This window comes from Myodes glareolus, chromosome 6, assembly GCF_982192425.1.
Source record: "Myodes glareolus chromosome 6, mMyoGla1.1, whole genome shotgun sequence".
In the NCBI taxonomy this organism is placed as follows: domain Eukaryota; kingdom Metazoa; phylum Chordata; class Mammalia; order Rodentia; family Cricetidae; genus Myodes; species Myodes glareolus.
Genome location: NC_142031.1, coordinates 25195199 through 25208274, shown reverse-complemented (window position 1 = coordinate 25208274; position 13076 = coordinate 25195199). Strand labels below are relative to the sequence as shown.

Genomic DNA, 13076 nt, shown 5'->3' with positions numbered 1-13076 from the left:
TCTCCTGTTCTCATTGCATCACCTCTACTTCCTGTCTGGTTTTCCCGCCTATACTGCCTGTCTGGCCAATCAGCGTTTTATTAAAATATGATTGACAGAATACAGACAATTCTCCCGCATCATGTGACTGCTAGAGGAGGGCGCCAGATCCCATTACAGATGGTTGTGAGCCACAATGTGGTTGCTGGGAATTGAACTCAGGACCTCTGGAAGAGCAGCCAGTGCTCTTAACCACTGAGCCATCTCTCCAGCCCCTACCTTAAACTCTTAAGTGCTAGAATCTCACCAAATTGACTACTCCTTATTTATTTCTTTTTCTTCTTCTTTTTTTTTTTGTGTGTGTGTTTTGTTTTTCGAGACAGGGTTTCCCTGTAGCTTTGGAGCCTGTCTTGGAACTAGCTCTTGTAGACCCGGCTGGCCGAGAAATCACAGAGATCCACCTGCCTTTGCCTCCTGAGTGCTGGGATTAAAGGCATGCGCCACCACGCCCAGCTCCTTATTTATTTATTTATTTTGAAACAGGGACAGGGTATTGCTGTGTAGCTCTGGCTGGGCTGGAACTTGATCTATAGACCTGGCTGGCCTTGAGTTCACAGAGATCTGGAGATTCTGCCTCCAGAATGCTGGGATTAAAAGATTGTGCTAGTACATCACGCTAGTTTTTATCTTTTTAAACACAAAAGTGTTTTTAACCACCGAGCCATTTCTCTATCCCCTATTTCATGTTTATTTAAAATAACATTCATGTATACATACCTGCCCACACACAGTTAAAATAAAATTACTTTTTAAAAAGAAACCTTCATTTTGATTATGTGTATGTATGTGTGTCTGCGTGGGTTAGTACACACTAGTGCAGTGCCCATAGAGTCCAGAATAAGTTATTGTATCCCCAAAAGCTGAAGTTGTAGGCAGTTATGTACTGACTGATACGGGTGCTGAGCTTGAACTCAGGTACTCTGGAAGAATAATTTACACTGTTAACCACTGAGCCATCTTGTAGTCCCTAAAAGACTTAAAATTTTTTGTTTATTTTTGTGTGTATATGGCTGCTTGTCTGTATGCATACTACATGTGTGCAGGCCTGCAGAAGCCAGAAGAAGGTGTTGGGTTTCTTGAAACTGGAGTTACTGCTGCCTATTGTGGATGCTGGGAACTGAACTCGGGTCCTCTGTAAGAGCAGAAAGTGCTCTTAACCCCCAGAGCCTTTCCTCTAGCTTCTTTTTTGTATTTTTTCAGGTAGAGTCTCACTGTGTAGACCAGGCTGTCCTTGAACTCAGAGGTCCGCCTGCCTCTGCCTCTGGAGTGCTAGAATTAAAGATGTGTGCTATCACATCTGGCCAAAAAATAAAAATTAATAAGGACTGGAGAGCTGATTCAGCAGTTAATTGTGCCTACTGACTGCCCTATCACCCATAGGTGTCTTACAGCTGCTTATAGTTCCACCTCTAGGGCATCTGACACCCATTTCTGGCCTCTTAGGCAACTGTGGGCACCCGTATACATGTGGTATTTGTACATACACATAAACATGAATAAAACAGTTATAGATAGTAGGGCTGGGGCATGTAGCTCAGTGGTGGAGTCTTTGCCTGGTGTGTCATGGCTGTGGGTTTGATCCTTTTAACTGCTCCCCCCAAATAAAGAAAATGTAAATTGAGAAAGTACAGCTTAGAAACATTTCCTACCTACTTTGCAGTTTGTCCTGGTGACCCTGTTTTCTGTTAGGATGTCATTTGCTGATTCCCTGATAGACACAAGAAATATCCTTGGCCCAAGTTCTTGGGCCCTTCTTGACCCAAGTTTTCCCTATTGGATAAAATGGTGCTCACAGATAACCTGGATAGTAAGGCATGTGGATGGGTGTGTGGAGAGAACTTAAAGGGAAAGAAGAGGACACAATACTGATATAAAAGATAGAAAATGAGGAACGGAAGGAAAATGCTGAATGAATAAGACAGAAGAAAATATGTGATTATCTATTTTCTGTTAACACGTGGTATAATGTACATACACTGTTAACCGCTGAGGAGGCCAGAAGAGGGCACCAATCACCTGAAATTGCAGTTATAGATAGTTGTGAGCTGCTTTGTAGATACTGGGAACCTGGGTCCTCCAGAAGAGCAGCTAGTACCCCTAACCACTGAGCCACCTCAGCCCCCAATTCTCTATTCCCTTTAACAAGTAAGGATTTTTTTTTCTATCAGCTGGAGATAGGTTTCCATGTCAATAATTTTAATACTAGCCTAAATTCAGTTGGTTCATCAGGGAAAATGTATTACCAAAGTCACCAAAGGGAACTGGGAATGGGGTACATACCTGTGTTCCCAGCACTTGGGAGACTGAGTCAGGAGGTTAATGAGTTTGAGGCTAGTCTAGGAGATAGTATGAAATTCTGCCTCATACAAGGAAAAAAAAATCACAGACGATACTTGCATAAAAGTCATTATATCCAGTTAGTAAATAATAACTAATTGCTTGATATATGCTACATACTGGGATCGAAGAAGGAGTGAAGCCAGGTGGTGGTGCACCCCTATAATTTCAATGGGAACCTGAGGTGTGGATTGCTGAAAGACTTTTTCTTAAACCAACCACTCCCTACCCTCTCTCTGTCATTCCCCCCACCAAAAAAAAAAAAAAAAAGATTTTTGTCTTTGCTTTTCAAATTATTTATGGTTCAGGGAAGGAGACAGACAAGCAATCCAGGATAGTATGTTAAGTCTTAGGATATGAAATAGCAGAGGGTGCAGTGATGATGCAGAGGGCGTTTAGCTTTGGAACAAATCTGAGAATGGTAAGGATGGTATTCGGAGTCTCACAGGTAAAGTGGGTGGAAAGGAAGGAGATTCTGGTTAGAGCATAGAGGCCGAGAGCACAGTCATTCTAAAGCCAGCCATTTCTGGAAGGAATGGAGAGTGTTTGTGCTACAATGGAGTTGTGTTTTTTTTTGTTTTTTGTTTTTTGTTTTTTAAGATAGAGGATTTCTCTTTTACCACCTTGGCTGTCCTAGAACTTACTCTGTAGACCAGACCAGCCTCAAACTCACAGAGATCCACCTGTCTCTGCCTCCCTAGTGTGCCACCACTACTGCCTGACTTTGTTACCTAATTTTTTTTAAGATTTATTTATTTATACATACAGTGTTCTGCCTGCATGTTTGCCTGCGTGCCAGAAGAGGGCACCAGATTTCATCATAGGTGGTTGTGAGCCACTATGTGGTTGCTGATAATTGAACTCAGAACCCCTGGAAGAGCAGCCAGTGAGTGCTCTTAACCTCTGAGCCATCTCTCCAGCTTTCAAACCTGCATTTCTCTGCCTGGCTTTGGGAAGTGTTTTGCCATCTCTCCAGCCTGTATTACCTGTATTATCCAATTCTTTTCTTTTCCTTTTCCTTTTTCTTTTTCTTTTTCTTTTTCTTTTTTTTTTTGAGACAGAGTTTCTTTGTGTAACAGCACTAGTTATCCTGGAGCTAGTTTTTATTGACCAAGCCTTGAACTCACAGAGATCCACCAACCTTTGCCTTCCAAGTGCTGGGATTTTTTTTTCATCACTATACTAACGGGGACCAAGTGCTGGGATTAAAGGCATGCGCCAACACTGCCCTGCATGTTACCTAATTTCTAATGGCTGTTTTTGTTCTGTTTGAAGAGCGTGACCTATTTTATTTATTTATTTATTTATTTATTTATTTGAAGTTGGGGGTCTTTAGCCCTGGACTGGTTTAAGACTATGTAATTGAGGATGGCCTTGAACTCCTGATTTGCCTTTACTTCCTGAGTGCTAGAATTACAAGCATATACCACCACACCCAATTTATGTGGTTCTGGGATGGAATTCAGGGCTTTGTGCATTCTAGTAAGCACTTTGATAACTGAGCCATATCTCCAGCCCTGGGTTATTGACACTTCAGCTGTCCTTGCCAGACTGCAGAAAGTGAAAGTGTTTATTTTGGAGCAGTACCTAAGAAGAAGATAACGACAATAAAGTTTTTTTTTTTGAGGCAGGGTTTCTCTGTGTTGCTCTGAATGACCATGAGCTCACAGAGATCCACCAGGCTTTTTCTCGGTAGCGCTGAAATTGAAGGTGTGTGCTACCATGTGGGCTTGCTTTATGAATTTTGAGACATAATGTTTCACTGTAGTGCAGGTTCACCTTACTGTGTGGTTCAGACGGAAATCATTGTGTTGTATTATAGCAGACTGCCAGCCCCCAAATCATGATACAGAGACTTATTAGTTATGAATGCTTGGCCATATCTTATGCTTATCCCACTAGCTCCTATAACTTAATTTAACCTGTTTCTCTTCACCTATGTTTTGCCTTGGAGCTTTTACCTTTCTTCCTTTCTGTGTGTCCTACTTCCTCCATGTCTGTCTGTATGGCCCCTTGCTGTTCCCTGGCTGGCTGATGGAGTCCTAGCTGACTGACTGGCTCTCCTTTTTTCTCTGCCTGCCAGCCTTGCCTATTCCTTCTTTTCTTAGCTATTGGCTATTCAGCTCTTTATTAGACCAATCAGGTGCCTTAGGTAGGTAAGGCAAAACAGCAACACATCTCCCCCCACCCCCCTCCAGTGGCTTTTCAGTCTGATGGCTATGCCTTTATTCCACGTCCTTAATTGGTCTTTTCCAAGTTACAAAAATTATAAAAATAACTGCTAAAAATTCTCTGTATATGGCATATAAAAACAGAGCCAGAGGTATCTCAGTAGTTACCTTAAAACAAAACATCTCAGAAAAAATACATCACAAGTTTAACTTCTGCATTATTTTTCTTCACACAAAACATTAGTAAAATAGGCTTCTTAAAAATTAAATAGTGAGCCAGCTGGTGGTAGCGCATGCCTTTAATCCCAGCACTCGGGAGGCAGAGGCAGGTGGATCTCTGTGAGTTCGAGGTCAGCCTGGTCTACAAGAACTAGTTCCAGGACAGGCTCCAAAGCTACAGAGAAACCCTGTCTTGAAAAACAAAACAAACAAAATAGTGAAATACCAACCAAATTATACATTGTTACACTACAGGTGAATGAGGCAAAATATACAGTTCTGTTTCCCAGATGGGGGAGGCCTTTGGTGCACAGCATGTGCTGCATGAACTCCAAAGACATCGTTTCCTAATGCTGGTGCACACTGGAGCCTCACAGGACAAGACAATGCAAAGAGTGGGCATCCGGGGAAGATGAGTGGCTCCCTCCGTCAAAGGACTGTCCCATGCACCTGCTCCTCTTCACACACTGTGGGCATAGATGGAACCAACCAGGAGAAAGCGAGAAGCTGTCTCAGAGGCTTTACCATCCAAGCAGAGTGAATGCTGGACCAATCAGGAGCTTTGCTGGTCTGATGACACAGTAGACGCCCCTACTAGCATCTCTGCTGGATGGTCGCATTCACCCAGGTACCTAATAACAGGCAGTGAGGGCCTGTAGCGTTGGAGCATCTTTGTGGTCACCTGGGACTGAAGTGTCTATGTTCAGCGCCTCCTGGCAGCATTGGGGCTGGAAGGATTGCTGTTGGCAGTCAGGCTCTTGTCAGTGACCTGGCTGTGTTTCCGCTTGTCTCCCCTTCTTTGTACCCCAAATCTGAGGAATTACTCTCCTTGTCTTTGCTGGATTTTTCTAATGCTTTCCCCAAGCTCCCTGAAGATGAAAAATCATCAGCCCCACTGTGTGTGTGTGTGTGGGTCCACATTCTCCTTCGTCTCCTCCTTCATCTCCTCTTCAATGACCACTTTTCCGTCTTGGACTACCTGAATGATCTCATTGGGAAGGACAAAGTTCCTCTGGATTTGGGAATGGAAGAATCAGACTCATGCAGTGCCTGCATGTCATACATAGTGCTCAGATGGTCCCAGATGACCTTGGATGGGACCTGGCGCCCAATATTCTGCCTGAACTTGTCTTGAATACAAATCCTGTGGCAGTGTTGTTTCACCCCGACAGGCTTGTGGCCCAGCATGGCGTGGAAGAGGCACACCTCCACCTCAGGACTCCATACTACCATTCTTCAGGGCTTGGGGCTGCCTCGCCTGTGCCATGAGCAGTGAGTACTCTCACATCTTTACCTAGTTAAACAAATGCATCAGAAATGAAAGCAACACACCTTTACGTAGTTAACAATCGTTCTACAACACCAACAAATGTAACACATCTTAGTTAAACAAATTCTATTTCACCACAGTATCGTACAGGCTGACCTGGACCATTCCACATAGCTCATAATGAGACTTGAACTCTTAGTCCTTTACCTTAGTCTTTAAGTGCTGGCATGTATGTGTTCTCCACCCTGTCTGGCTTTGGTTTGTGTTTTTGTTTTTTAAGTAAATGAGTCATTGACTGCATATAAGTATGTGTACCACATGTGTCTGTGCCAAAGGATGTCAGAGGAGGGATTTTCTTCTAGAACTGGAATTACAGATGGTCGTGAACTACCATATAGGTTTGAGCCAGAGTCCTTTGCAAGAGCAGGTGCTGTTAACCACTGAGTCATCTGTCAGGGTTTGTCTTTAGGGAGAAATATATGTGTAAACTTAGGGCTTTGTATAGTTGGTGAGGATATTTGAGTTAGAAAGGAGGAAAAAGAATTCAAGAGAAATTGCTACTTTATTCAGAATAACATATTTCGCTAGATCGTTTCTCTGATCCCACCTACTGAGCACCAAGTGAGATGCTGTCAGATACTTTTGTTCTCAGAGACAGTTACTTCAACTAGACAAAACATTTGTTCAACATTATTGATTATTAAAATCTTTGTCTCCAGGGCTAGAGAGATGGCTTATCAGTTAAAGGCACTGGCTGTTTACCCAGAGGACTTGAATTTGATTCCCAGCTCCAGCATGACAACTAATGGTCGGTAAGTCCAGTTCTAGGAGCTCGGAAGCCCTTTTCTGGCTTCTGCTGGCATTGCATAAGTGTGGTGTGTAGATAATACGTGCAGGCAAAACACTCACATATGTAAGAAAGTAAAATAAATGTCAGAAGAATTTCATAGACCATATCAGCAGTGAAAAGGGTGTCTCCTCTATGTGATGAGGATACAAGGAAAGGCTGGTAAGAAATTAGAGGTTGAGTTTCCAGCATGCTGTGGAGCAGAGGTGCTTTGTTTCCAGAATATTTATATACATATGAGCTGTATGAAGTGGAACCCCAGTCTGAATGTGAGGCTTGCATTTGTTACATACTGTACATGAAGCTTTGAAGGACATTTTTCTTTTCTTTTCTTTGTTTGTTTGTTTTTTTCGAGCCAAGGTTTCTCTGTAGCTTTGGTGCCTGTCCTGGAACTAGCTCTTCTAGACCAGGCTGGCCTCAAACTCAAAGAGATCTGCTTGCCTGTCTCCTGAATTCTGGGATTAAAGGCGTGCGTCATCTCCACCTGGCTAGAAGGACATTTTTCATAGTATCTGTAGTGTCCTTGGCTTTGGACTGTCTAACCAAGTGATATCAGATGTGAAGTTCCCACTTGTGCCATCATGCCAACTTTTATTGTTTTTGAGATAGGCTTTCACTGTAGCACAGACTGATCTCTGTGCTCACTGTGCTCTCCCTGTCCCAATTCCTTTACATTTATTTATTTATTTACTTTTTTTTGGTTTTTAGTATAGGGTTTCTCTGTGTAACAGCCCTATTTGCCCTGTAGCTCTTGTAGACCACACTGGCCTTGGACTCTCAGAGATCTGCCTGCCTCTGCCTCCTGAGTACTGGGATTAAAGGTGTGTGCTGCCACTGCCTGACTTTCCAATTCCTTTATTAATCACTCTTATTCCTTGTCTTGTCTTGTTTTTTTTTGAGACAGGGTTACAGGGTTTTTCTGTGTAATAGTTCTGGTTGTCCTGTAACTTGCTTTGTAGACCAAACTGGCTTTGAACTCACTGAGATCCTCTTTTCTCTACCTCCTAAATGCTAGGATTAAAGACGTGTGTCACCATTGCCTGACTCATTCTTTCTTTTTATTCATTCATTCTCTTATTCTGAGAATGGCTATATTCTGAGACAGGCTATATGTAGATCAGGCTGGCCTTAAACTGGATCTTTTTGGTTCCGCTTTCCTAGTGCTGAAATTATAGGTTGGAGGTTATGACTTTTAAAAAATGTTTTTCTATCGCCTAGCCCCATTCTGTACCTTATCCCAGGACTTCCTAAGTAGTCCTTGTCTCCTTCTTGTCACTTATATTCTGTTATCCTCTTCTGTTCCCCCATTATGATCTTTTTAAGAGCTTCTTTAAAATCCGATTATTAGGCCAGTCAGTGGTGCATGCCTTTAATCCTAGCATTTGGGAGGCAGAGTCAGAGACAAGCAGATCTCTGTGAGCTAGAGGCTGGCCTGCTCTACAGAATAAGTTCCAGGATAGCCCAGGCTACACAGAGAAACCCTGTCTTAAAATACCAACCCCCTCCCACCCTCTTATTAGGACTGAGGACACAACTCAGTAAGCAGAGACCTGCGAATTGGAGCCTTAGAACCGCATAAACTCAGAGGAAATGATTATGGTGCCCTTTCTGTAATCCAAGGGCAAGGGAGTTGGAGATAGGATCCCTGGGGCAAGCTGGCTAGATAGAACTAGCTAAATTGGTGACAGTAAGAAACCCTGTTCAAGTAAATAATGAATGAGAAATGAGGAAGTTGTTTTTGTGTGGTTTTTTTTGGAGACATGATCTTACTACTGTGTAGCTTGGAATTCGATCTGTAGACCAGACTGGCTTCAAACTCACAAGACATTTGTGTATCTCTGTCTCTGGAGTGCTGGAATTAAAGGTGTTTACCACTGTGCTTGTTGAAGAAGATGCTTGATGTCACCTTCTGGCCTCCACATTCAAGAGCACTCACACATTCAAATATCTACGCTCCTGTTATTAGGTGTCAGGTCCCCGGATTCTATTTCCAGTGTGGAAAAGAAATTCCATTTTCATTGTGCCTGCTGTTGGTCTGCCCTTCTTCTCATCCCTCCCTTTTCTTTTTTCTTCCTTTCTTCTTTCTTTTTAGACAAGGTCTGTAGTGATAATTTCATTTGTGTTTTAATAGATAAAGCTTGCCTGAAGATCAGAAAGTAAAATTGCCCTGGTCAGCCGTACAGACCAGGCAGTGGTGACACACACCTTTAATCCTAGTATCCACACTAGTTGCCATAGAAACCTGGCGGTAGTGGTGCATGCTTTTAATCCCAGCACTAGAGAGGAATATAAAATGGGAAGAGACAGCTCTCAGTCTCATTCTGAGGATTTCTGGAGACAGGATTACCATTTTGGACTGAAGTAGAGATAAGAACCATTGACTGGCTGTTTTGCTTTTCTGACCTTCAGGTATCTGTCTCTGGGTTTTCATTAATTGTACTACAAAGGTCTCTCTACACAGTCCTGACTGTGGTGGAACTTACTCTGTAGACCAGGCTGGCCTTGAACTCAGAGAGATCCACCTGTCCCTCCCTCTCAAGTGCTGGCATTAAAGGCATGCTCTACTACACTCAGCCACCCTCTTTTTTCTGGATTCAGGGTGGTACTCCATTGCTGGGGTGGATCTCAAACTGATGAGTGTAAAGTGATCTTCCTCTCTCAACCTTGAATATAGCTAGAATACAGTTGTGTGCCAACATGCCTAGTTCAATTTGGTGTCCTTCCGACACTGCCATCTCCTCCATCTTGGCCTCTTCTTAGCTATAGATGTTTTTGTCTAGTAGTTGTGGCCTATTGTGTATTTTGTTCTTTCGGTTTTTTGAGGGGCCCACCATCCAGCTCCCAAATAAATCACACACAGAAGCTTATTCTTAGTTATGAATGCCTGACCTTAGCTTGTCTTGTTTCTAGCCAGCTTTCCATAACTTAAATTAACCCAAACTACCTTTTCCCTCTAGTCTTTTATCTTTTGTGTATCTCACTTTTAGTCTTACTCTGTGACTAGCTGAGTTGCTGGCCCCTGACATCCTCTCTCCTTGTTCTGTTGTTCTTCTTTCTCTCTCTGCCTAGATTTCTCCTTCTATTTATACTCTCTGCCTGCTGGCCCCACCTGTTTTTGCTACTGCCTTGCTATTGGACATTCAGCTCTTTATTAGGACTATCAGGTGTTTTAGATAGGCAGAGAACCATAGCTTTACAGAGTTAAACAAGTGCAGCATAAACAAAAGTCACACATCTTTTTTTTAAAAAAATATTTATTTATTTATTATGTATACAATATTCTTTCTGTCTCTGTATATGCCTGCAGGCCAGAAGAGGGCGCCAGACCTCATTACGGATGGTTGTGAGCCACCATGTGGTTGCTGGGAATTGAACTCAGGACCTTTGGAAGAGCAGGCAATGCTCTTAACCACTGAGCCATCTCTCCAGCCCCAAAAGTCACACATCTTAAAATAATATTCCCTAGCAATGGGCACTCACATACTTGCTGTTGTAGTCTTGAGTCTCTCCAAATGCCAGTTTCTATGCCTGTCAAGTAGAGATTATGGCAAATGAGACCCATCTTTCTCCTTGTGAGAATTAAATGATGAATATGTCAGTTTTGAGAACAGGAGAATATAAGAGGAAAAGGGTAGAAATATGTTAATTTTAGAAAATATATATCTGCCTTGTTTTGAAAAAATTGTAAGAGTATTTATTTTATTAGGAGAGTAATAAAAGGCATTTTTTAAATTGAGCTCTACTTTTTTCTCTGCTCCCCTCCCTGCTTATTCTCTCCCCCCTTCAATCCTCTCCCAAGGTCCCCATGCTCCCAATTTATTCAGGAGATCTTGTCTTTTTCTACTTTCCACTTCCCATGTAGATTAGATCTATCTATATAAGTCTAAGTCTCTCTTAGTGTCCTCATTGTTGTCTAAGTTCTCTGGGATTGTGGTTTGTAGGCTGGCTTTCTTTGCTTTATATATATTTAAAAGCCACCTATGAGTGAGTACATGTGATAATTGTCTTTCTGTGTCTGGGTTACTTCACTCAAAATAATGTTTTCTAGCTCCATCCATTTTCCTGCAAAATTCAAGATGTCTTTTTTTTTTTTTTTTTTTGCTATGTAGTACTCCATTGTGTAAATGTACCACATTTTCCTTATCCATTCTTCGATCGAGGGGCATTGAGGTTGTTTCCAGGTTCTGGCTATGACGAACAAAGCTGCTATGAACATAGTTGAGCCCATGTCCTTGTGGCACGATTGAGCATCCTTTGGATCTATACCCAGAAGTGGTATTACTGGGTCTTGAGGAAGGTTGTTTCCTAGTTTTCTGAGAAATCGCTACACTGACATCCAAAGGGGCTGTACCAGCTTGCATTCCCACCAGCAATGCAGAAGTGTTCCCTTTTCCCCACAACCTCTCCAGCATAAGTTGTCATCAGTGTTTTTGATTTTGGCCATTCTTACAGGTGTAAGATGGAATCTCACTCAGAGTTGTTTTGATTTGCATTTCTCTGATGACTAAGGATGTTGAGCATTTCCTTAAGTGTCTTTCAGCCATTTTAGATTCCTCTGTTGAGAGTTCTCTGTTTAGGTCTGTACTCCATTTTTTTTTTTAATTGGATTATGTGATCTTCTGGTGTCCAATGTCTTGAGTTCTTTGTATATTTTGGAGATCAGGCCTCTGTCTGATGTGGGGTTAGTGAAGATCTTTTCCCACTCTGTAGGCTGTCGTTTTGTCTTGTTGGCCGTGTCCTTTGCTTTTCAGAAGCTTTACAGTTTCAGGAGGTCCCATTTATTAATTGTTTCTCTCAGTGTCTGTGCTTCCTATATTTAGGGGAAGTGGGAACCAATGTGTTCAAGTGTACCTCCCACTTTCTCTTCTATAAGGTTCAGTGTGGCTGGCTTTATGTTGAGGTCTTTGATCTAGTTGGACTTGAGTTTTGTGCATGGTGATAGATATGGGTCTATTTTCATTGTTCTACATGTTGATATCCAGTTATGCCAGCACCACTTATTAAATATGCTTTCTTTTTTCCATTTGATACTTTTTGCTTCTTTATCCAAGATCAGGTGTTCGAAGATGTGTGGGTTGATATCCGGGTCTTCTGTTCGTTTCCATTGGTCCTCCTGTCTGTTCTTATGCCAACACCAGGCTATTTTCAGTACTGTAGCTCTGTAGTAAGAGTTTGAAGTCAGGATTGTGATGCCTCCAGAAGTTCTTTTATTGTACAGGATTGTTTTGGCTATCCAGGGTTTTTTGCTTTTCCATATGAAGTTGAGTACCGTTCTTTTGAGGTCTTTGAAGAATTTTGCTGGGATTTTGGTAGGAATAAAAGGTTTTATTTTGAGACCAACTGGATCTCATACAGCCTAGGTTGGCATTGAACTAGCTAGATAGCCAAAGATGACTATGAACTCCTGATCCTTCTGCATCTGCCTTCCAAGTGGCTTGTATCACTGTGCCCAGCTTACTATGCTTTGTTTTTAAAACTTTTAAACTTTTATTTTGCATGTGTGTGCATGCACTTATGCCATAGTTCACCTGGTGCCACAATACATGTGGAGGTCAGAGCACAACTTGTGGGTATCAATTATGTCCATCAACCATATGGGTCCTAGGGATCAAACTCAGATTGTTGGCCTTAGCATCAAGTTCCTTTACCTGCTGAACTGTCTCAGTGGCCTATGTTTTTCAAAATAGGGTGTTGTGTAACGTGGGCTGCCTTGAAGGCTCCATCTTTTTGCCTTAGCTTTCTAAGTTGCTAGGATTATGTGTGCTTCAACATGCCTGCCTAACTAACAATAATAAAGATTTTATAGTATACCACTTTTTATGGAATAGAGAATTTTGTATATGTGTGCGTGCGTACGTGCATGTGTGTGTGTGCACGTGCGCACGTAAAAATGTGCATACCCTTAAGATCAGGTGGGAGGGATATATGTGCATGTGGTATGTATGATGTTTGTGCATGTATGTATGGAGTATGTGTTCATGTACACATGTTTAAACAGGCCACAGAAGGGCTTTGATTGTCCTCCTCTATCATTGTCTGCCTTATTTCTTTGAGACAAAGTCTCTTCCTGAACCCAGAGTTCATTTTGGCTAGGATAGTAGCCAGCTAGTACCAGTGATCTTCCTTCTGTCTTTTCCCTGCAAATTACTGGATTTACAGGTCTGCACCAGGCCAAGCTTGTTACATAGGGACT

At 42.2% G+C, this 13076-nt stretch overlaps 1 protein-coding gene across 1 annotated transcript in view; it reads left to right on the top strand.

The window, feature by feature from the left end:
• Positions 1–13076, top strand: part of LOC146894167 (uncharacterized) — a 40645-nt gene that overhangs the window by 8707 nt on the left and 18862 nt on the right. The window contains exon 5 of the mRNA XM_087907544.1: positions 5939–6038. Within this exon, the coding sequence (XP_087763670.1) occupies positions 5939–6038 (100 nt within the window). The remainder of the gene's footprint in view (positions 1–5938; positions 6039–13076) is intronic.